General features: G+C 36.3%; 1 protein-coding gene across 2 annotated transcripts in view; it reads left to right on the top strand.

The window, feature by feature from the left end:
* TOX (thymocyte selection associated high mobility group box) overlaps positions 1-24,389 on the top strand; it is a 308,486-nt gene that overhangs the window by 246,733 nt on the left and 37,364 nt on the right. For both annotated transcript variants that reach the window (XM_032759710.2, XM_058444146.1), the window contains one exon: positions 16,853-17,134. In XM_032759710.2, coding sequence (XP_032615601.1) covers positions 16,853-17,134 — 282 coding nt within the window. The remainder of the gene's footprint in view (positions 1-16,852; positions 17,135-24,389) is intronic.

Genomic DNA, 24,389 nt, shown 5'->3' on the forward strand with positions numbered 1-24,389 from the left:
ATTTTCATGTAGCTCTTTCTTAAGTTATTCATATGTTGAGAAATTTTAAATAACTATTTTTTAAGTACTTTAGGAAAGTTTTGACCCAGATTTTGAAAACTTTTAAAGACGAAGAGCCGTGGTTTGATTCCCACATTTGCTGATAAACTCTGCCATGTTTGGTGGGTGGAAGTCCCTCTATTTCTTATTCTCTCTTAATTAATAATAGCCCAGGACTTGAAAGAGATAACTTTCTCATGAGTCCACTGTGCAGAAAAGCCAGATCAAAGTACCACATTGTTTTTTAGCGATTCTCTATCATGTGAACTAGCAAAGAATTTACAACAATATTCTATTAGTCTGTTTGCATGCTGCTAATAAAGACATACCTGAGACTGGGTAATTTATAAAGAAAAGAGAGGTTTAATGAACTCACAGATCCACATGGGAGGGGAGGCCTCACAATCGTGGCGGAACGTGAAGGAGGAGCAATTGCATGTCTTACATGGTGGCAGTCAAGGGAGCATGTGCAGAGGAACTGCCCTTTATAAAACCATCAGACCTTATGAGACATATTCACTATCACAAGAACACAGAAAAGACCTACCTGTATGATTCAATTATGTCCCACCAGGCCCCTCCCATGACACATGGGGATTATGGGAGCTACAATTCAACATGAGATTTGGGTGGGGACACAGCTAAACCATCAAATACATAACAAGACAAAACTCTCTTGGGAGATTAAGAAGCTTTAACTGATGGTTCTGCAATTCAGTGCCTACATCCTAATTTCCTCTGAGCCCAGTTCTTCAGTATGCCTGAATTGGGCACTGACAACAGAGCAGTAAACAAGTCAAGCAAAAAATCCAGCCTTCAGAATTTAGATTCTGGTCAGGAGAGCCAATTAGTTTGTGCAAATTCGTGCCCTGCTGCTCAAACTTGGGTTCATACACTAGCCACATTGACACCACCTTGGAATGTTAGAAATGCAGAGTCTCAGGCCCCTCCTCAGAACTTCTGAATCACAATTACACTCTAAGAGGATTCCTAAAAGATTCATTTACATGTTAGAGTTTGCAGAGTCTTACCCTAGATAATGTTAGATTGTGGTTATGCCGTGAAAAAGATGCTTGGGTTAGGAAGGATGGATCTACGTTTAATAGGCTTGTCCAGGAAAGCCTCTCAGAGGAGGCTGCCCTCGAGGGAGACTGAAAGGTACAGCCTTATTCATCTAGACCCAGCCCTTTAGTCTCTTCAACCCCACCCCCAGAATGGGGACAGCACCTGCCTATGTGCCATACCTTGTGAGCAGACAAGGAGCGTTTGGGAGTGAAGGCAAGGAACATAAGCCAAATAAAAGCTATCTCCCTTTTTTATTAAAAAAGAACAACATCAAAATATAAGTGATTTTAGTCTTTAACTAAAATACCCCTGGCCTATGAAAGGGGAAATAAAATATAATGTACTATTCCAGAAGGTTCTGACTTCTGTCTTTGCCAAGAGTGTTTTTTGTCTTCAAAAAATAAATTGTTCCTGGAAAATTCTATTAGCTTTTGTAAATGCAGATGCAGAAGAATGATCAGAGGGTTTTAAATTTAAAAAATGCTGGGTAGATGTTCTTTCTTGTTCTCCTATGATAGGCTCTAAACTTTAATGGTGCAAGTTTCTCACTTTTCCCTCAGTTGATCAATGTAATTGAGATTTTTCCTATTTATTGGAGTTGTCATGTTGTGGTCATATAATTATGCTGAGATATTAAATATGTCTTAGACACAAAATTGTAAGTAAATACAATACAGAGGAACTTTGAGCTTATTTCCATATCATTAAACATTTTACCCATAAGCAAAGTGCATTTCTCATAACTTGTAAGAAATATCTTGCCTCACCGTAGCACACATACTTAACATTCTTTTAAAAGCTACTTAATTTGACATCAGTATTTGAATTATTCTATCACCAGGAAATTAGGGGACAGCAGAGTTGCAAATATCAATTTATAAATGTGCAATTAGTAAGATTATAATTCTGTTCTAAATGGCCATTCTGCCAATTAACATTTTTTTCAGGAGGCTGAACATCATATTGAAAAAATTTACCTAAGTTAAGATTACCTAGGGGCATTGGTTAAGAAAAGGATAGAAAGCATAAATTTGTGTCCAAAGGTAAGTTCTTACATAGCAGCTGTTTCTATCAGTTACTTTGTTGCAATTAAGGTTTTGTAACAAATAATGCTGCTATTTTTATTCCCGTGGCATTAAAATGTGTGGGGCTTATCAGTCTGGTAATTATGTAAATCCTAAAATAATTTATCCTTTTTAGTGTCTGGCAGTCTGACCCTGTTGGAGGTTATTGAACCACTGCTTGATGAGTATGTCAGTCAGTGTACCTTCTCATCCAGCAATCCCTGTATAACTAAGTGCAAGCCAACTCTTTTACGATACAGAAATTTGTTGTTTAAGTGGTTCTGTTAGTATATAGATTTAGGCCACAGTCGTACTTTGTTGTTGTTAAAAACATGTCACTGTCGGCCAGGCGCAGTGGCTCACGCCTATAATCCCAGAACTTTGGGAGGCTGAGGCGGGTGGATCACCTGAGGTCAGGAGTTTGAGACCAGCCTGGTCAACGTGGTAAAACCCTGTCTCTACTAAATGTACAAAAATTAGCCAAGTGTGGTGTCAGGTGCCTGTAATCCCAGCTATTCCAGAGGCTAAGGCAGGAGAATCACTTGAACCCGGGAGGTGGAGGTTGCAGTGAGCCAAGATCGTGCCACTGCACTCCAGCCTGGGCGACAGAGTGAGACTCTGTCTCAGAAAAAAAAAAAAAAAAAAAAAGTCACTGTCATTACCATAATTAAGAAAAAAGATAGTGAAATGACAAAATGAATATTACTTCTAATTTTAAAAATTCCCCTGACAGATTAAAATCTCTACTAACAGGACTCCAAACAATATTCTCAAATAGCTGGCTATTATTGTCTTTTTCTTTTCTTTTTGTTTTTACCACATAAAGACCAAAAATATATTTAATAAGGGCGTGTCCACAGAGCAGCATACAATTGCTTTAGTCTGTTTCATATTCCATAACCACAAAACTTCACAATTATAATTGAGGGGAAAATTTATTCTCTTGAAATCCTTTCAAGATTTTTTTGAGAATCAGGTATTTAACAGGGACAGAAAAGCAGGCAAGGGCATTCTAGAACAGTTTTCAACAAAAATTAAAACTAAAAAAAAAAAAAAGTACAAGGATACCAATTTAAATTTTTAAAAACACTGTTTTCTGAGAATATTTGGACATTTTACCAAAATTATGTTATCCTGATCGTTGGCATGAATATTCAGAGTTAACTGCAAACTTAATTGAATTCTTATTCTGAGACAGCCTTCCTATATATAATGGCAGGGACCACACCAGAGTCATTATAATCAACAAATGTATTCGTTACTCTTCTGTGGTTAAACCCCTTGTACACAATTTTAAAAGCTTACAATGGCCTAGAAATGGTTCCGCAGGCTTTGCTGTGTCTTTAAGGTCAACATCTCCCCAGTGTCTCACCCATCCACCACCTTCCTCAGTGAGATTGCATGGGAGAGATGCCACTTAATGGTTAAGTGGGAAAAGTTGTCTTCATCTAAAACTGAATGTAGGGAAAGTTCTTCTTTCATAAAACTTTTATCTTTATGAGATACAAGTTTCTGATACCAGCTCTCATAAACCCATCAAGCATCCATTTAGTCTTTCACTGTTAAAGTGAAAGGAAACTATCTTTTAAGCGAACGATGTCTACTCAGTGCTTATGCCTCACAATGAATTTGTTCCAAGCTCCTTTTCCCTTTCAATTTTGTCTTAGAGAGTTATTAAGCTTTCACATAATTAAGACATGATCCCTGTCTGGGCCCACAGTAAGACTTGTGCACTCTCCACTTTCTCTTACAGAGTGTTTTGCTTTCATTCTTCCCTTCTAGAAAACATGCTTTACTAACAAGTGAAAGGCACTGATTGACAAGTGAAACAATATAAAGAAAGGTTTTGATCAAAATGTTTGTCAGTCACTCTGTGAAAGCATAATTTATGTGGCAACATTTTTAGCTAATGAAATGAACGTTGTAAAGCTCTAGATAAAAATGGCTACTGTTGCTATGCCCATAAATGTTTTTTAAGACCCAATGAAAAAAGGCAAGTTATTTTTGAAACATTAGGCCCATATTTGGGGACTGGTGAAATGGTCTCTCTGCTAGTATAGTATCAAATGGCAGTGTATTTTTTATTTTTGTTTTTTGATTTCTTTCAGTTAAAACAACTTTATACTTAAGAATATATTCTGACATATAGTCTTGAAACTACAGACTAAGTCTAGTCATCCTAAGACTTATAGGACAATACACTTAAGAATCACGTTGCTAATTCCCAAACAGAAATCAAACTGTCAGATAGCTTTTAGTCACATTTTTTTAAAGTATAATTTGATTGTATGTTGAATTTTTGAGGTTTTAAACTCATCCTTATCATTAGATGAAAGGCCACATGATTGTTTTATTTTTGTTCAATTTTCTTTCACACTATCTTAGCCATATCATTACTTTTATGAAAATATAACATATACTGACTGTCAAACAATTAGATGGTGTGTCTGCTGTCAATTATATTGCCCCCAGAGTCAAATTCTACTCATTTCCATTTTTCTTGTACCTTCTGATGTTAAAAAAAAAAAATTCTTAATTCTAAGCTATGCTCACTGCAATTTTAATGCAATGCGGACAGACTCCTTGTTGCAGCATTATTCTCTGCAATTCTATAGCAGTGCATTTTTGGTTATAGCAATTAATCCCCTTTGACTTGTATTATAGTATGTCTTCCAGGCTGTGAGTTATTTGAGTACAGGGATAGTCTCATCTGTCTTTGTTTCCCCTAGGACCTCTCACAGTGCAAGGCAAAGAGTAGGTGTTCAGTTAAAAAAAAAAAAAATTAATTGAATTTCCTGCAAAAGGAATTAGTGCATTAAATTCAGTCATTCTAGGTTCTAGCTGCATCCTCCCCTGTAAGCCCTTCCAACTATCTTTTGTTTAAAAAACAGCTAAAAACATCAGATCATACACTAGGTCAATAGTACAGTTTCATGGTTATGATATAGGCTTTGAGATCAGGCGCCCTGTGACAAATTGCAGCTGACCCACTTACTGAATGACTGGAGAATGCCCTCTCTGTTCCTTTGGGTCCCTCGTGGGTACCATGGCAGTGGTGACTGTAACAGTTTCACCTGGTTACTGTGAGTCCTAAATAGGGCAATTCATGGAAACTTCTTAGTACCGTGCTTAGTATATTAGGTGGGACCTGTCAGTATTAGATATTTTTAATAAGAGAACTTAAAACCACAATTACCAAAGGCTAAGAGTGGACATTTGAGGAAACTGATATGAGAACAGTTACCTGCTTGTGAGAGAGAGACCAGTTCAAATCAGTTGTGCTGAGTATAGTCACTTGGAGAAATAGAGATTGAAAATGTGAAAGATATATTTCCTATTTTTCAATAATACCTAAATTTATTTATTCCACTTGTCACACATGGCTATAATCATGCAGGATTGTGATTTTTTTAACACTTTAGACCATAATGATCTAATTTCAGTGTACATTTGGTAGGTGTTAAACCAGTAAATGATAGATAGTTCAAATTATTAACATTAGTGCTTTAAAGTCAGTCCCTATTAAAACCTAATTATTAGTTGAGAGGGTCTATGTTAGTAGACATGGAACTATCCCCCCAAAATGGAAGATATTTGTTCAAATTAAAATTAGAACATGTAGTTCATATATTCTAAATGAACATGTGTGCCTCTGTAATAATAACTTTATTATCACCAAGTTACAGGATAGAGTTTTAATTATGATCTTTATATCAGTAGAAGCCATGTATTTAGGATTAAAGACTTACTGCTTTAGCTAGTCTAGTTAAAGACTATGGCTTGATACATTCTGGGCTCCAACTTTTATAAAAACCAGAGAATACTTCTAATAACACTTTTCTAATTTCATGGTTCAGTGCACAGTCAGTAAAGATTTAAATAATTCAGAAAGAAAGCCTATTCTCTTTCTTTATTAGAAGTTTGAGTCAGGCAAATTCTTTGACATTTAATAGGTTTTTAACCCTTTTAATAACTTTTTATAATGAAATTTATTGGCTGTTGTTTTAAAGAAAGGGTCATTATATTAGCATGAATAGCAGTCAGTAGTTTTTATGATTAGTTTTGAGACCTTGACCTTATGTGACTCAAAGTTTATAAAACCATAAATGAGTGAGTGATGTTAATATTAACTAAATTAGGTATACCTAGAAATATAGAGACTGTGTATAACTATATCTATCCCATTATCTAACATGCTATAAAATTTTGGCAGACAAATATTTGAATCTTGTAATTGTTTTAAAGGAGCTTAAGGTCACTTACAGAGTCAGACACTTTAAAATAGCTGAAAGACATTGTAATTTTCCTAGAATGATTTTTCCAAGTTATTAATACCATGCTCAAAAAGAGAGGATTTCCAGCCTTTTCCTATCTTGGTTTCATGCTATTTTAATGTTTTATAATGTATTATTTGAAAGGATTATTGGATGATTTCCATAATAAAATACTAATGTAAAAATTGTACTTTCCTTCAAGTCTCCAACAAGTTGGGGCATACAAATATTCTGCACAGGGAAGCTGTCTGGCTCAAGCAGAATATAAGGTTTTAATTTTGCTTCTTAAGATGTATTTTTAAGCTGAATGTCGTGTGTATTTAATGATTTAAGTGCCTCTAAATGAACTCAAATATCAGTGTTCTGAACTGATGTTAGGAAGTCAATACCCCACTTGACATCTCTATTTTTGCAAGCATGCCATTAACATCCTGTGGAAAAATATGAGAAAGCAACTTAAATTCCCAGGTTCAAATATGGTGTGAAGAAGCATTCTTGCTAACTGATGCTGCTGTGAATACACGCAGGTAGTTCTAGTAAGTGATCCACTACTCCCAGACGGCATGTCTCCCAGTACGTCCCAATTTTCTTATTACTTAACCTACACTTCCAATCCATTCTTTTTATTTCAATGCACACAATCCTTTGAAAGTATTCTAGAAATAAAGCACATTATTCGTCCCTTCTCTGAGCACATCAAAACAAAGGAGATATGAGCAAACATTCGCATGTTTGATACACTTTTAATATAAAATCATAGCCCCTTGTAAACAAAACATCGCCTACACTTTGTAGCACAGATGCAAAAGTCATGATCTATACAAATACAAATAAAAGGCTTCGTTGATTCTAAACATAGGTAGACCCAGAGCACATTCATAAACTCCCCTTACCAGAGATGTGATTTGTAGGAACTGCTAATTCAGATGTTTTGGGAACCAGAGGGTGGACCACGTGATCTTCGGAGCTCTTTTAGACAGGACGGACCCTTCAGTCCATGAGCCTCTCGTGTCCTGCCATTATCTGCAATTATGAGAGATGCACCTTGTCAAGTAAAAGTAAACTTTGCCTGTTGCCCATTTGCACATTTCCTTTATTTTTGCTGGGCAGGAAAGCCCTTGCAAGGGCTCACTGAAGCACGGTGTGTCAAACTTGGTAATATTGACGTTGATAGTTTAAGATTCACAGCAGGAGACAAACGGCATTGGCATGAAGCAATCAGAAACGAGGTGGCTCAATCTGAGTGAAAAACGTCTTCCCAACTGTGCAATTAAAAGGCAACGCTATACCCCATAACCTCCTGGCCGAAGTTGTGATCCAAAGGAGAGATTATATGTACATAGTTGATGGAAAATAATGCGATCCTATGAACTGGAATACCTTTTTATACATTAAAGTGTTTTTGAACTTTGTATCTACCGGTTAGCCTATTAGCCTTGATCAGGGAGCTATTAAAACCCAGGTTATAAGTTCAACCTTTATCTGTGCTGTTGACTTTCTCTCAGTGAAACCCTGTGCTCTGTGACTATAAGCTGCCCTGCTTATCCCAGGGAAGGTCCCCATAGATACAAGCTTTTGGCTGCCAGAATGTTTGGTCATAATTGTGTCAGTGGCTCACCAGGGACCAGAACTGGTCAGGGAAAGCAACTCAAGGATAATAACCAAAGAGAACCATCAGCGTGAGCAGCAACCACAAAAATGAATTCAACTGTGACAAAACACATTCATGGTCCTTATCTTAATTAATCCTCACAGTCATGTTTTAAGGAAGCATTTAAGGTCAGTACACTCCTCTCCTATTTGTCTCTTTAAAACATATCACTGTCCTAGAATATTTATTGTCTTGTCTGTCTCTTCCACTAGGAAGTGAGCTGCATCAGGGCACGAATTCCAACTACATGGTCACCACTGTGGACCAGGTACCTAAGAAAGTGCCTGGCACATAGCAGGCACTCAATAAGTATTTGTTGGTGAAAAATTATCCTCTTTTTATGAGGTGAAAAATGAGGGTTAAAGAAGTTGAAAGTAAGACAACTCATTAGAAACAGTGGCAGCTAGGTGTCACGAACAGGGTTGCCTCCACGGTAGCACACGGCCTCCCTCTCCTTTAGAGAAAGGAAAAAAATCAAATAAAATCGAGTAAAATTGCTTTTTCAGTTGTTTGTAAATATATATCCAGATGCATACACTAGAGCAACTAAGACACTTCTTTCTGGATCTGCTGGATGTGGCAGCAATTGAAGTGGAGTTCTGCAGAGGAGGCCAGACAAGGGCACTAAGGGCGTTAAGAGGTTCAGGGTCCCCCTTCTCTCTGTTGCTTGCTGTTCTTCAATATCTGATCTTTGGTTCATCCCTGGGAGAGGATATACAAACAAACAAACACCAAAACTGGTGACATGGTTTTTAGCCAGTGTGATTTTTAGCCATCACTTTTAAGACTCTTCAATGATGTTTTGCTCTGAACACACCAAATTCCTTGAGTAATAAGGGGCGCATTCGTGCAAGAAGCCACAATGGAGAGACCACAGTGTGAAGGAGTATGATGGTCAGGTAATGCAGAAGTCAGGCAGTGTGAGCACTGGTTTCTGAGGCAGTTTTAATCTTCCCTGAAGATGGTGGTTCTAGAGAGTGCTATGGCTGTCCGTTTGGCAAATATCTAATAAATCGTGCTCCAGGGTTCTTACTTTCCTGTGATACATTGTTTTATAATGACTAATTACCCTAACTAAACTACAAGTATTCTATTGTAGCGTACTGTAGAGAAAGCTGAACCCTACTTGTTGCTATTGTCTTTTGAAAGAAAAGCAAAGATTCCAAATATTAAATACAAAAACAATTTTGTTTTTGGAAATGCAGAGTTGAAATCAAGTTATTCTAAATTAAAATACTGAGGATAAAAATACATTTTTATAAAAATGTCCAACCTTTCTTTTGAACCTCACTTGTCTCAATCTTTAAAAATATAGCAAGTTCTGTGCGTACGTATTTTTCCAAATTTTCCCTCTTTCATTGTTAATTATCAGTGTTCAGTGCAACTAATTGAAGTCTAATAGCAAAAATCTTAACATAAAGTTTATTTAAAGTACACATTTCAACATAATAAATAGATCACAAGAAGGTCACGTAAAAACGATTTATTTAATGTGTTTGGACAACAAATAATTAAGCTCTCTCAGAAATGCATTTAGGAAAATAATAAATAAATTTTGATTATTAAATTTCCCCACACATTTATTCTGGTGTATACATTTACATATTAATTGAATCCCTGGAAAAAATATGTAATCAAATTGGGGACTTAAATAATATCAACATTTACATTCTTCTCATAGACTCTTAGAGTGCATTATTCCTAAGAAAAATGAAACCGCTTTCCCTTCCTGCTCTAATTACTCATGCAGGCCTGCATGGACAACCAAGAGCAAGGCTCAGAAGTTTTTCTTTAGGTGCTATGAACGGCATGTGTTTGATAGTGTGTATAAAAGGGACCGAGAGGAAACACTTGTCACAGCTAAAGCCAGCAGGGTCTCCTTATTGCCCTGGGGAAAGCACTCCACAGCTCAGGATGTCAAATGCTGACAGACAGGGGTAAATGGACGGGCTTCAGAGATTCCTCACGTTCTCCTGCTCCTGCTGCAACTGGCAGCCTTCCAGGCCTTGCCTGCAAAGACCACAGAAAGCAGCAGCTGGTGAGCCACATTAGCAAATAAGGCCTCAGGGCTACCCATGTTCCAGCGCTCTGTGCACCAACTGCTATTCACTCTAACAGCTGGATCAGAGCAGAGCCAGCCGAGGCGGTGGTGCAGTTTTATGTGTACAACTGTTTTGATATAGATTGTCTGCTAGAGGCAGAGATAATGATAGCTTTCAAGGCTGGCGTGTTGGACGGGGAAGGATGCAGATATTTGAAGGAGGAATACAGACTCTGGAAGGATTGTGAAGCACACAGAGTTTTAAACACCGAAAGGCAGGCCCTCCGTCATTCTGGTGCCATTCAAGTATGTGATTTTAACACTATTTCATCACTAACATGACTAATGTTATTCCAAGGATTTTTTTTTTCACCATTCCACTTACACCAAAATCTTACTCATTTTTTAAAAATAATAACCAGAGATGAGCAACACGGCTTTTTTTTTTTTTTCCTTTTCAAAGAAAATCCAAGGAGCCAGTCACAGTGGCTCACGCCTGTAATCCCAACACTTTGGGAGGCCGAGGTGGGTGGATCACGTGAGGTCAGGAGTTCGAGACCAGCCTGACCAACATGGTGAAACCCCATCTTTACTAAAAATACAACAATTAGCTGGGTGTTGTGGCACATGCCTGTAATCCCAACTACTCAGGAGGCTGAGGCAGGAGAATCACTCGAACCTGGGAGGCAGAGGTTGCAGTGAGCCGATGTCGTGCAATTGCACTGTAGCCTGTGTGACAGAGTAAGAGTCCATCTCAAAGAAAAAAAAAAAAAAAAAGAAAGAAAATCAAAGGAAAGGAAGTGAAAACATATGCTGAAATGTGTAGCTAATATTGTGCCTCATGTTTGCACCTTGAGCTCTGTCCTCAACGTGGCACTCCTCAGCTCTAGGTAACCAGACAAGGGGAGAAACGAACATGGCCTTAGCATCAAGGCAGGTCATGAGGGACAATACATGACTTCAGCTTTGGCTTCCTAATTGATTTTAATGAGACTTTTGTTTTGTATTAATTGGAAAAATTGAAATCTTCTCTTCATCATTGTAATACCCTTTCATTATTTTAATTTACATTGGTCATCAATAGCAATGTAAATTTTTAGGAAACAGATCTGACTTCCAAAAAAGTGAAACCTAGCACCCATTTTCAAATGGATAGAGTTTTGCAAATGGTAACTATTAAGAGCCACTCAACACTAAAATGCCAATGACATGCAGGACATTTTGCCAAGAAAATATGAAGTTCATTAGGCTTGAAAATAAACAAAATGAGGAGCACACGCACGAGAAATTACCTTTGAGACATTTGAGCCCTAGAATTTAGCAAATGAAGTTCCCAAAAGATTAAGGATTTATAACAACTATTTCTGTGAAGCTGGCATCATCAATTCTAATTGTACCAGACCTAAACGTCTATTTGGCGTTAACTCAAGAAATATGTATTGAGTTCCTACTACGTGCCAAGATCTGTTCTAGATACTAGGGCTATAATGGTGAACAAAATAAATTCTCTCCCAGCCTTTTAAAGTTTATAATCTGTTAGGGTGTATCAGTTAGGATTATGTTGGGCTGCCTATAACAGAAAACCCCAAATGTCAGTGATTCTGCAACGACAGACATTTACTTCCCTTTCACTCCCACTGTAAGTAGGTTGTCCAGGCTCCAGAATAGTCACACTCTTAGGCTCCTTTCTTGTGCCTTCAGCGTCCTTATGGTGCCATGTCTTGGTCCAAGATATTTTCCCTAGCTCTCTCCATCACCTCCACGTTTTTGCCAGCAGGAACTTGAAAAAAAACAAAGGAAGGTGAGCCCCTCCCTTCATGGAGACTTCTTGGAAGCACCACACGAGGATTCCGCTTACATTTCATTGTCACAGGGCCATGCACAGCTGTAAAGGAAGCTACAAATGTCCTCCTTGAGCCAGCTAGAGGGGCCCATTTTTCAGCACAAAAGGAAAATGAGTGTAGGAGGGTAGCTTGAGGTTTCTGCCACAAAGGGAAACGGACATTAATCAAATCTTTTCATCCTGTGACTAAGAAGTTCCCAGGAAAAAAGAAAAATCATCAGACTAGTTAAAGTCAGTTTATACTGATGAATTCATTTCCTTAGTTACACACTGACACAGCAAATATTTTTTGAATATTTAGAATACCATTTAACTAAAAGATATCTCAAGAGGGATTGAAAAATGCATTAGTCATGAACTAATCAAGGAGATTACTGTCTAGAAGGTACATACATGTTAAAGAAATAAATTTTAAAGTGGTGTCCCATAAAGAAAGTATAAACGAAATGCTTTGGCAGTTCAGAATAAGAAGGTTCTTGGAGCCTTATAGATAAGCTGACTTTTGAACTTGACTTTAAAGTATATTTAGGGTTTGGATATATGAAGATGGTAAAGGCAGCATGGAATTGTGGGGAAAGTACAAGTATGTAAAAAAAGTATATTTCATTTTTACTTCAGTCTTTGTTGACAGAAAGATCTGAGATCATTTAACCTCTCTGTGGGCTTGTGCAAAGCAGCTATTCCTACATGGCTCCCTCAAAGGGAAGTTATAAGGATCAATAAGTAAAAGTACTGAGCAAACCACAAATCACTGAGCAAAGTATGGGGTTTTTCCCCATTTTTTAACAACTTTAGACAACAAATTCTGGGAAAATGGTAATTGAATAATGACAGAGCAGTGTAAACAAAGACACATGATTAAGGGAGAGAGATTTAGGTAAAAAAGGAGCAATTAATTGGATTTGACTGAACAATAGAGTAGACGAAGGATGGTTATAGGGTGTGAGTTTCATTTGGAAGGTTTCATGTCACGCTGAAGAGTTTGGATTTAATTTGGGGGACAGGTGTCATTGGAGAATTTTTGAGCCCATGGCTCATGAAGATTAATTTTCTACCACTCTTTGGGGTAGATGTAAAGAGACCAATTTTAGTTAAGCAGCTATTGCAAGTGAAAAGGTAATGAAGGCCTGGATAAATGAATGGGTGTGGAAATGGGTGGAAGGGCAGATGGAAATAATTGATGTTTCAGGGTAGACCCAACAGAACTCACAAGAGTTTGGTAGAAAAGGAAAGAGTCAAAAATGACTGCAACATTTTGAGTAGAGGTGACAAGGAAGATGAAGGTGTCATCAACAGATATTGGTCAGACAGAAAAAAAATAGGTTTGAGAAAGAAAACTTTGTTCACATTTCTAGCAAGAATGATGTCCAAGTAGTAATGTCTCACAAGCAATTGCAGAATTAGGCTTGGAATTTGGGTCAGAATTGTACATTTTAGTTTAGAACATTTCCCATTAATAAAAAACCATGGCAAATTTTATCTGGGTGGAAGAAATGTGACTTAGAATAACATGTTAAGGAATCACTTAGAGGTGGGATGTTCTAGAAAAAAGAGAAGTCAGTGAAGGATTTGAGAAGAATCAGAAAGAACAACTGTTGCAATTAAGCATGACTTAAGTGAATTATTCAAAATAAATTTAAAATATTGGTGATTAACAGGAAATAATATTCTGCTACTTCAGGTTTTATATTTGACATGACGGAGCTGTAGTCAATCAATATCTTTACAGCAGGAAACCAATAGTCAAAACATTAGCTTACTTGCATGATCTAACTAATTATTCATATTTTCAGTAATCAAACTTTATTGAGTTTAATTTTCCCCATATTATACATTAGGCAGTGATTAATACTGAACTGTCTTTTAGGAAAACGAGGTAAATGGAAATACTCCTCCTAATTCAGAAATGTTGCCATGAGTGTTAAGATCCCACTGTTTGTAAGTGCATCTGAGGACTGAAGACACAGATATGCTCCCTCATTTGTGCTTGCCATGCTCCACACAGGAAAAGTGTGCTTTGATTTGGTATTCAAGCTATCTGCCTGACCTAACACCACTGATGACAGGATACATTGAACTAATTATGAGACTGTGGAAAGAGAGGTACCCTCTTGAGTACTTCACCATCCTTACCCAGATTGATACTTTACTCTTCCATAGCCACACCCACCTTCTTCTCCTTCCACTGCAAGAGTGGGAATGCAGATTTTAGTGCCCAGAGATCTACACACTACACAAATTAACATGAGAAAACATCTTAGAAGATTGCAAGACAGTGGAGGAGAGAAGGTGCGATAAAGTGAAGATTGCTTCAAGCTTTTGGAACACTTTTAGTTGTAGTCATAAATCTGGAACTCCATATGAAAATTAATTTAGAAACCATCCTCTCTGATATATTAAAATCACAAGATTTCTGAAAGGATGAGAAGAAATGGGCTCAAAACAGACATGTTACAGACTGTACGTGTTTCGTAACTTGGGATTTATGTGAAGGAGAAATAAAGATAGCAATTAGTTACATACTTTTGGAAAGATCATTTAGTTGAAGTATGATTTTGCTGGTAAATCCTTTTCATTTACAAGGCTATAAAACATATAAGTTGGAATATGCACATTAGTGCTTTATTTGGTGCAGAGTTGGGAAAGAAGACTGCCCCCTGTAGGATAGTGTCCACTTACAGGTAGCCATTACTCTGTGCCCATAATGGGAGCTGTTCTGCATGCTAAGGGTCTAAAAACATATAGGACTTGAGGACATTTGACAGTAGCCTGAAAAGAAATTTAGTATACACTGCCTCTTCTGTATATTTTCAAAAGTCAGTCCTAATTTTCATGGTACCCTCTGTCCTTGCACAACTTTAAGGGTATCTGTGAAAGCCAGTATTATTTCATAAAGAAGATCAGATTGTAGAAGTTACATGTACATCTAAGAAGAGGCAACAGCCATTTTAGTAAATGTGACTGAAGGCAACATGAATGGGCTAGATAAAACCATTGTCGATTTGGGTAGACAACATTTGAAAAGGCATTTTTAATTATCTTTAATTAACTGTAATCCTTTTTATGGAATATGTAAAATGTTGAATTAGCTGCTTAATACAGTGGGAAGTATCAAAGACTGGAATTAGGAGAGGTGGGTTTGATCTTTGGTTTTGGTCAAGTCATTTGATCTCTTTGGGTTTCACTCCTTCATTTATTCATTTATAATATTTATATACTTATTCCACAAACATTCAACAAGCTTGTGCTATCATCACCCCCTCCCAGTTTTCCTCTTCCATAGACTGACAGTGTCACCAAGAGCCTTTGCAGCTCTTGCATGCACCATTGAATAGTAAATCTGCTTTATGAGGGACATCACAGAAAGGAGAATGCTGAACTACTTTTGAAGGGTTGGAGGAATACTGTTCGGATAATGGAAAAAACGTTGGTTCGGACTTAGAAAAAGGAAGTACAAATCATAAGGCCAGCCAGAGGTCTAGGATACCTTGAACTATGTGTGAAGACTGAGAAGTAACCAAAGTTGGAAAGGAGCTAAAGGAGTGAAGTTGACTAATAAGAGACCTCATGGTGGAGGCAGTAAAGGTGTTCCAGAGAAGAACACAGGGCACACATGGGGACTCTGGACAACCTCAGTTTTAGCTTTAGGTGAATCTAACTAGATTGGTAAAATGACTACAGGGAAAATGGTAGAAAATGATTTTATTATCATAAAAACAAAAACAAGAACCTATGACTAGGTTACTTAATTTGCCTTCACAGTATTTTCATGTCACAATAACATTTGCAGACAGGTCATTGCTAAACATCTGATACTTTGTGGGATTTTCTTTTCTAATGAAACAGAATAAGGTAACATTATTACTTTTTCACTTCCAACATGTAACTTTAACCATATATCTTTTTTCCCCACAGTTTTCTTGTTTTTCTCTCTTGTTTTGTATGCCCTCTGCGTGAATTCCTCAACACCCCTCAGGATGAAAAAATTGAGCTGCTCCTATAAGCACCATGAAATATTCTCCATTGTTTTAAGTTTGAAAATGCCAGAGAAATGTTAAGTGAAATTCTCCATACTCCTGTTATACAACACATTTGACCTCTAGATACCTTAAGAGCTTCATCCTCAAATGCTTTTAATTCTAATCCTTGCAGAGACAAAATTCATTGCTTGAATTACAAGAGTGAGTCTCATTAAGGCTAAAAACCAGTGACTCAGATAGCATAATGGATTAATATGTTGACCTTGCAATTTTAGAGCTTTACTTTCAAGTCTGACTGTGCAGTCATTTCAATAGTCAATTAATCAATTGGTTAATACCAGCCTATCAGTGTTTTGAATCTGGTAGTTAGGAGATCATTTTGGCTAGTAATACCCTGTAAAGCTTTAAACTGAGTACAAGAGTACACTTATTAACTCCCAAATCCTTTCTTAAATTATCAAGATAAAACAAACAGGGTTTAATGAATTGCCGTGAATATTGTAATCACTAATAACTGAATAATTTTGACAGACACTCTAATGAGCATCAACATCTTGAAACTTACATTATATAAATATGATCATGCTATAATATACAAATACATATATAAATAATATATTTCTATATTTCACTAGTGTAGAAAGACTGTAAATATAATTAATCACATCTTGAGTAATGAAGTATTATGCTAACTAGATTTTCAAATTCTAGTCTTTTGGTAGTCTTATGCTATCCTTTATGGTGATATATACTTTTAGGATTATTTTACCCCAGATAAAATAAATGTGTATGTAACTGAGCAGAACATCTGGAAATCTAAAGAATTATTACTTTTTTGCCCAAAACATATTTGTGAAAATTACTCCTTTCCTATTTATTTATTTATTTATTGTAGATGCCAGATATACGAAACCCAGAAGGAACTCAGTACAGTTCCCATCCTCAGATGGCAGCCATGAGACCAAGGGGCCAGCCTGCAGACATCAGGCAGCAGCCAGGAATGATGCCACATGGCCAGCTGACTACCATTAACCAGTCACAGCTAAGTGCTCAACTTGGTTTGAATATGGGAGGAAGCAATGTTCCCCACAACTCACCATCTCCGCCTGGAAGCAAGTCTGCAACTCCTTCACCATCCAGTTCAGTGCATGAAGATGAAGGTGATGATACCTCTAAGGTATGAATAAGTTATTTTTAGGACCTATGGGAGACTATTCTTAGGCACCTTCTTTGACCTGTACTGGGTACAAGTTTAGATCATCCAAGTGAGAAACATTGGTGGGAGACATTGGCTTTGTTAATGAAGCATGAGGTTACAAACAAACTGGATTAAACCACCTGCTCGTCCAATTACACTTTAAAGTCCCTGAGAAATCCTTTAAATATAGATGTGTTAAGCATAAAAGTTGTCTGCACCCACAGAAGGTCTGGTGTGTATATTCAATGTACCATTTTAAGAAGGCAGTATACTGGGGTACAATGAAGGTCGTGTGTGTGTGTGTGTGTGTGTGTGTGTGTGTGTGTGTGTGTGTGACAGAGAGAGAGAGAGAGGAGATGTATGGTGATGATGTTAGATGAAAACTTTGTGGCCACCTGACCCAACCATTTCATATTGAGGACATGGAAAGTAAGTGCCAGGGATATTAGATGACTCCTTTCCTGGGTGATTCATTGCATACCTTTTGTTAACTCCTTGCCATTATGGTTGTTTATTTGTGTGTCTGTCACCAGCAGAGCCATTCTTTTAAGTTATCTGAATAGGAAGATAGGTTTTATGTCAGCCACCTTTTTTTCTTTTTGCCATTGTGGGAATTTTGTTTTTGGAAATTAAACTGTAAACATGCTACCAAAAGCAGCACTGTGCAATCCTGATATACATGGTTAACTTTCTAGTAACTTCACTAATTTTTTTCAGTCCAGATAATAGTGATTCATTGATTTATATAGCCTGATGACAAAGATAAGGTTTCTGCATTGACTATATTTTCCTACTTTTTGTATTCTTGATGTTCTGGCATTTGGAGCCTTAATCCTGGAAATTCAGGGCTAGCTAATTTTTAGAGATTGCAAACGACACTCTGCTAATCCCCTTTCTATAAACAAGGCAACAATTCACAGCTGCACCCAAACATCTCCTTTAAAAACTCTCACATACAAAGCCAGTATTCCCTCTGCCCTACATCCCCCCTAGGCTAAGTGTCAGACAACTAGGGATCACTCCTTACAGCCCATAGCCCACCAAAGTTATTCAAACTATCCAGACCTAGGCTTAATCAGCATGCCAACCTGCCTTGCCCATTCCTGCCCACAAATTCCCCCAGTAAAGGCTCTGGGCATGCTCTGTCTTCTCCCTCTTTCTGTCTCCTGACCAACCTGGGTACTTCCCTAGTGGCCCTGTGTGCTGTGCTGTGCCTTCTCTTTCCAGGGATCTATGAGTGGAAACTTCTTCCTCACAATCATCATTTCCATGTCTTCTGTCTTACCATATCTGACTGAAACAAATCCCAAGTACGTTTTAGAACAGCTGCAGAACCTAACACTGCCCAAGATAATCCCTCCATCCTTACCGTCTCCCCTTGTTGTCAGTGAGTCAGCCTGTCATGAGTTAGGTGAAAAGGCAGAAGGAAACTAATTGATATTCATAAACAATTGACTGGGTTGCTGAAAGCCTTGCCTTTAGCTGACCATTTCCAGGGCAATAATTTTCTTCAGAAAATACAGGTTATTCCAATGGCTCCAGGTACTCATTGGCTGTTAGATTATGCCTAATGGCCAATGAGTACCTGAACCCAAATGTGAACACCAATAATTTGTTTGTGGACAGTGATTTAGATGTTCATTATGCATGAATAATTCAAGTCAATTTGCTAAACACAGATGATATGTACTATATTGTAAGGGGAAAAAATTAATGTTCTGCTCATAGTAAAGATCAGTTTGTGTATCTGGATTGTGTCTTTATCAGTATTCATTCCTGACATTTCAGGAAATTAAATGCAAAATTAGTAGCATCCTCTGACAGTAAATTGTATACCAGATTATTCCTAATTACAATAACATTTTTCACAGTCTTCCACTTATATGAGTAGAAGAGTAGGTAGAAATCTGAAATTCATAGAATTAACATTCATGGGTTCTGCCATTTGCCATTAACCTGTTAGGTCCATATTTTATAATTTTACTAAAGCATGAATTTACATGTTTCCATACTGATATGAAACTTTGCCAGTGGGTATCCTATTCAATCATTCAATATCCACATCTTGAAACAATTTATAATTCTTCATTAGTGGACTGTGTAAGCATTGCATAGTAAAACTCATATTCTATAGTGATAGATTATTGAATTATCAATGCAGGAAAGTTTAGGGATTGATTTCTAAGACTGCACCCATTAAAATGACTTTTTTATCTGCACAAACATTCACACAAAGTCATGCTAAGTTTAAGTGTATTTTCCATCTCAAGAAAAGTAACCCTTCATTTCAATTCTATACATTGTTCTTCACCTTGTCTCCAATTCAAATCCTCCTGCTCATTTATTTGAGTTATACTATTATATTTATTCAAGCTAGAAAAATCCTCTGATGAAAATGTTAAAGCATTCTTCATTACAGTTAAGGATTAAACTGGATTTTTTCCTTTTATTTGAGTAGGATTTATGTGGAATGTTGTAGTGCAACAGCTCCAGTTAAATGTGAAATAGCATTAAGTCAAAAAGATCATTTAAATCATTTCTAACAAGTGAACTAAAAAAGAATATTTAGTTCCATACCAGAAAAAGCTTTTAAAGCTTTCCTCTTAACACTTTGTGCTGTCTTTAAGCAATTATATATTGATTCCAGCTCATCTAATTGAACAATTAAATGAAATAAGTCTGTTTTGATGAGATGAATATTGTAAATACATCAGTAAAATAAATTATCACCTTATAAACACTACCCGTGATTTTGATTGCTAGGAAACTGTGTTGACAGCCTTAAGTCATAAATGAGACACAGTAAAGCATCAAAGAAATACAAACTTAGGCAGCTTGTGGTTCTAAGCCTGTAATCCCGTATTTGTAATATAAGAGATACTTTAAGACACATAAAGTATCTGGTATTACAAGTATATTTTTGGCACAGTTTTCTCTTTAAGGAAATTATGGGTAAGAATCACATTATATATTTTTCTATTCTTTTACTTTCTGCTTTTCTGTTGAAAATATCCATGTTTTATCTGACTGTCTCTTATAAATGTCACGTAGTTAAATGAGCTTTTACTTTAAAATGAAACCTGTACTACATTTACATTAATATAAATATGATAATAGCCTTAATTTTCTAAGTATGTTGCTTTCTGTTTATGCCACAAATATTTTATATTTCTTCTTTTTCTCATCTTCTTTAAGATTGCTCTTATTTTTCTCATTACATTATTTCCCATTTTGAGATTAGAGATTTTATATTCTTTCTCTTCTTTCAGTATCTGTCCCTGGAATACAACTACACAGAAGTCTAAAATTTGCCAATATCTTTACCTTTTTTCTTAGATTAGTTTAACTGCATACACCTTCCATTCAATTTATATTGGGAGCTGTTATTGTTGTTCATTCTAATTATAGTTTAATTGAATTCTGTAATGGAATAAACCTCATGAAACACTATTTTAATTATTTTATGAAGTTATTTTTCCTTCGGATTTATTCACATATATATTTCTTTCACCTGACATCTTTTTCTTTATGCCTTTAAAATGTTCTTTCGTGAAGGTCTGCAGGGAACATGCTTACCTTAAAAAACACATTTGCTGGGTATAGAATTCTAGATTGACAGTTATTTTCTTTCAGCATTTTGAAGATACTATATTATTCCACTGAATCCTTGTTTTCACTATTGATTTTGAGAATTTACTGCCTGTCTTTCCTTTGAAAGTAACCTGACTTTACTCTCTGACTGCTTTTGAGATCTTCTCTTGTCTTTGGTGTCCTGCAGCTTCATGGTGATATGTGTGGGTTTGTTTGCATGCATTCTGATTGTAATCATTTCTGTCTATCAGCATTTTGGGGAAATTTTCATTCCTTATTTTTTTCAGATACTGCCTCTATCCCATTCTTGCTCCCTTCTCATGCTGTTATTCTGAGGGGATGAATATTAGACTTTCTCCTTTCCGAGACTCTTTTTCATATTTTCTACTTCCTTGCCCCTATGTATTACATTCTGATTATTTTCCAGTTCATAATTCTCTTTTCAGCTATACCTAATCTGAAATGGTCTATTGCAATTTTCATCTCAAATATTTCATATTTTTGGTTTCATTTGGTTCTTTCTCAAATGAGTTTGGACTTCTTTTTTTAGTTGCTTGCTCTTTACCCATGTATTTAATCTCTTTTATTCTTTTAAGCATGTTAAACGTATTTGTTTTGTACCCTCTTTTGCTAAGTTCAATACATGAAGTATTTTGAAGTCTGAATATGTTGGTTTTAATAGCTTGTTTCATTTTGCTTTTTGTACTTCTGAAATGAGAATTAATATTTATTAGAACTTTGTAAGAATTCTTTTAGAGCTTGTTTAAAAGTGGTTTTCTATGGGGATGATTTATATTTGTTTCTGCCATATATTTTGAACCATTACAATCAAGAACCACACTTGGCCTGAATTTTTCAGACCACCCACATAGTGTATGTTCAGGCTACAAATCTTGCAAATGTTGGCTTTTGTTTGTGAATGAACACAAGTGATTTTGTTCCACTCTTCATTAGTATCAAGGTTCCAGAGCAGCCATTCTTCCATGTTCTGGGAGGTCACATACAAGGGAATGTTACTTCACCCTTGTGCTGACAGTCTAATTCTTTTACATCTTGATTTAACAGGACCACTCCCATTAAATATCTTGCTTTTGGTAAGGCATGGGGTTTGTCTTCTGTCTATTGCACTCTTAATTCAAATGCACACGAGGTTCAACAGTATCTTAAATATGAAAGCTGCCTTTAATATGCTGCGTCTTCTCTGAGTTCACTTAGTTTTTGCCTTTAAGAGTTTGTTACTAATTCCCTAGTTGATCAATGCATGTGCTCTGCCACACTAGACAGAAGCAGGAGGTTTTTTTCTCAAAGCAAATAGGATAAATCACTAGAGCAGCAATTAAATAAGGCTTTAGGAGTTTTTATTTACCGCTGCTCTGAAGACAAGAAGACTCCTGGAATAAAGTAGAAATGAGAAACAGACAGGTTTCTACAAATATTAAGTGAAATCAAACAGTGTTAGAACCAAATGTCACGTCACTTTATCTAACTAGCAGTGGGACAGAATACTTAAAACTGGGACTTGGAAGTCTAGTATTTTCTTCATTGTACTGTACTTATATTGTAACTGTTCACTTTATCTAGTATAATGTGTATGATACTTTTAAAGAATTTATTAGACCACAGCAATTAAACTAATGTATGCCCCTTATTTTTTTTTTTTTTAAAAAGTGTCCTATTTGTTAAGGCTGAGCCTAATAAACTAGTTCAGGAGAACATGATAAAATTTAGTGAGCCAGTTAGTACCTGATTCCAAATCATCTTTCCTAAAATTTATTCAAGTAAATAATTATGCCAGGATATAGACATACCCTAGATGACTGAGCATACTTAATTAATTCATGGAATAAAAACAGAATGAGACTTAACATAGCCGCCTGGCATTTTATTCAGCGGGACCCCACCTCAACAGCTTGCCTTCTTTGTAAGCCTGTAAAAGCCCTCAATCCAAAAGAATAAGAAGTAAACATATTTCCCTACATCAGCGAATTTAGAAAAGATCAAGTGGATCTCATAAAATTGATAAACTTAACCAGTAGGTGTATAAAATAACAACCAACCTTTTTTCTCTTTAAAAAATCACTTTAAAGTGATTTTTCTGGACAATTGCCCAAACTTCCTATTTCACGTAAGGCCACTGAGTGCCTTTGCTAAACTCATTCAAAAATCATACTCAGCTATGTTTGGCAGAATCAAGGATCCTTAAAAATGAAATTGCTTTACAAACTATGACGCTGATACAATGCCCCACACTTGTGAATCATTTCAAAAGTATAGCACTTCATATGCATTTTTCTATAATTGATGTTTTGAGTCATAGAGTGTATCGTTATTAAAGATAATAATAAACCCAATTGTAAAATGAAAGAAGTATTACAGCCTTGCTGATTTCACAGTAACTAGATGACTTACTTTCCATGCTTATTTGAATTTATTCTCATAAGGGGATTTTAGATGGCATAGTTTAGAGAAGAGAGAATGAATTTAAGTAGCAAAATTTTCACTCACTGAAACATCACAAAAAGTGCTGTTATATGCCCTGTTTCTATGGAGAGGAGTTTATAATATTTACTTTATATGATAAGAGTTATAAGTGGAGTTCTATGTTGTTTGTTCAGCCTATTATGCAGATGGTGCTTGATTAAAATCTATTTTAAACTACAGCGATTACTGCAAGATAGTGTGCATTAAACAGCTCTCCCAGCTCCATTAAAGGCTTTGGGACCGCGGCAGTTTATTCTAAATATGCTTATAGACATTTCTAACTTCTCCAGGGACATTTCAATATCAGTGATTCTCTTTCCTTGATAGTCTTAACTCCTGTGCTCTGGCTTCTTAAGAAATACTATTATCTAAGCAACACCATTAGCACATGCTTTTTTAAAGTGAAAGATTATTGTTTTCTTGTGACAAATAAGTTAAATACATCTCTATAATTAACCAATAAGACATGACAGGGGTGAATTACCAGAAGCCTTCAGGCACCTCTAGGGATTTGAGATATAAATCTATGTCTTACGAGTAAGTTACATGAAGCACATGTGTCTGTGTAAAGCTTATGTGTAATATTTATTTATAAATAATAATTATTTAGGTATTTGTGCACTTATGTATTCATTAGTGCTTTAACTGATGGTGAAATCAGTGTGTGGGTAATCAGGGCGACATTTAGGGCCTCAGCTCAGCCATGTTTTAGTTGCTATGACTTTCATACAATTTTTATGTGTGTTTCAAATTTTCTTTGCCTCTTAAGTCTAAGCCTCTGCCCAGTACTATAGAATACCAGAGCAGAAATGTATAATGATGCATTGCATGTAAAACACTGTACTGATGCTATGAAGGACGTGAAGATTAATGGGACGTGTGCCTTACTTTCAATGTGCTTGTCATCATGAGGAATTCACATTTCTGCATTATATGGTTTCTTCCATATTCTAAAGATTATGATGGAATAAAGTTTAACTATCCAGTCTTAGAACCCTGGTAACTTTACAAATACTGTGTGTACTCTAGAGCAGCGTCCAGTACAAAATACTGTGCTGTCTAATCCAGTGACTGCTAGTCATGTGTGACGACTGCTTCCATTTAAATTTAACCAATTAAAATTAAATTTAGCAATTCAGTTCCTCAGTTGTACTAGCCACAT

This window comes from Hylobates moloch, unplaced genomic scaffold (assembly GCF_009828535.3).
Source record: "Hylobates moloch isolate HMO894 unplaced genomic scaffold, HMol_V3 SCAFFOLD_9, whole genome shotgun sequence".
Taxonomy (NCBI): domain Eukaryota; kingdom Metazoa; phylum Chordata; class Mammalia; order Primates; family Hylobatidae; genus Hylobates; species Hylobates moloch.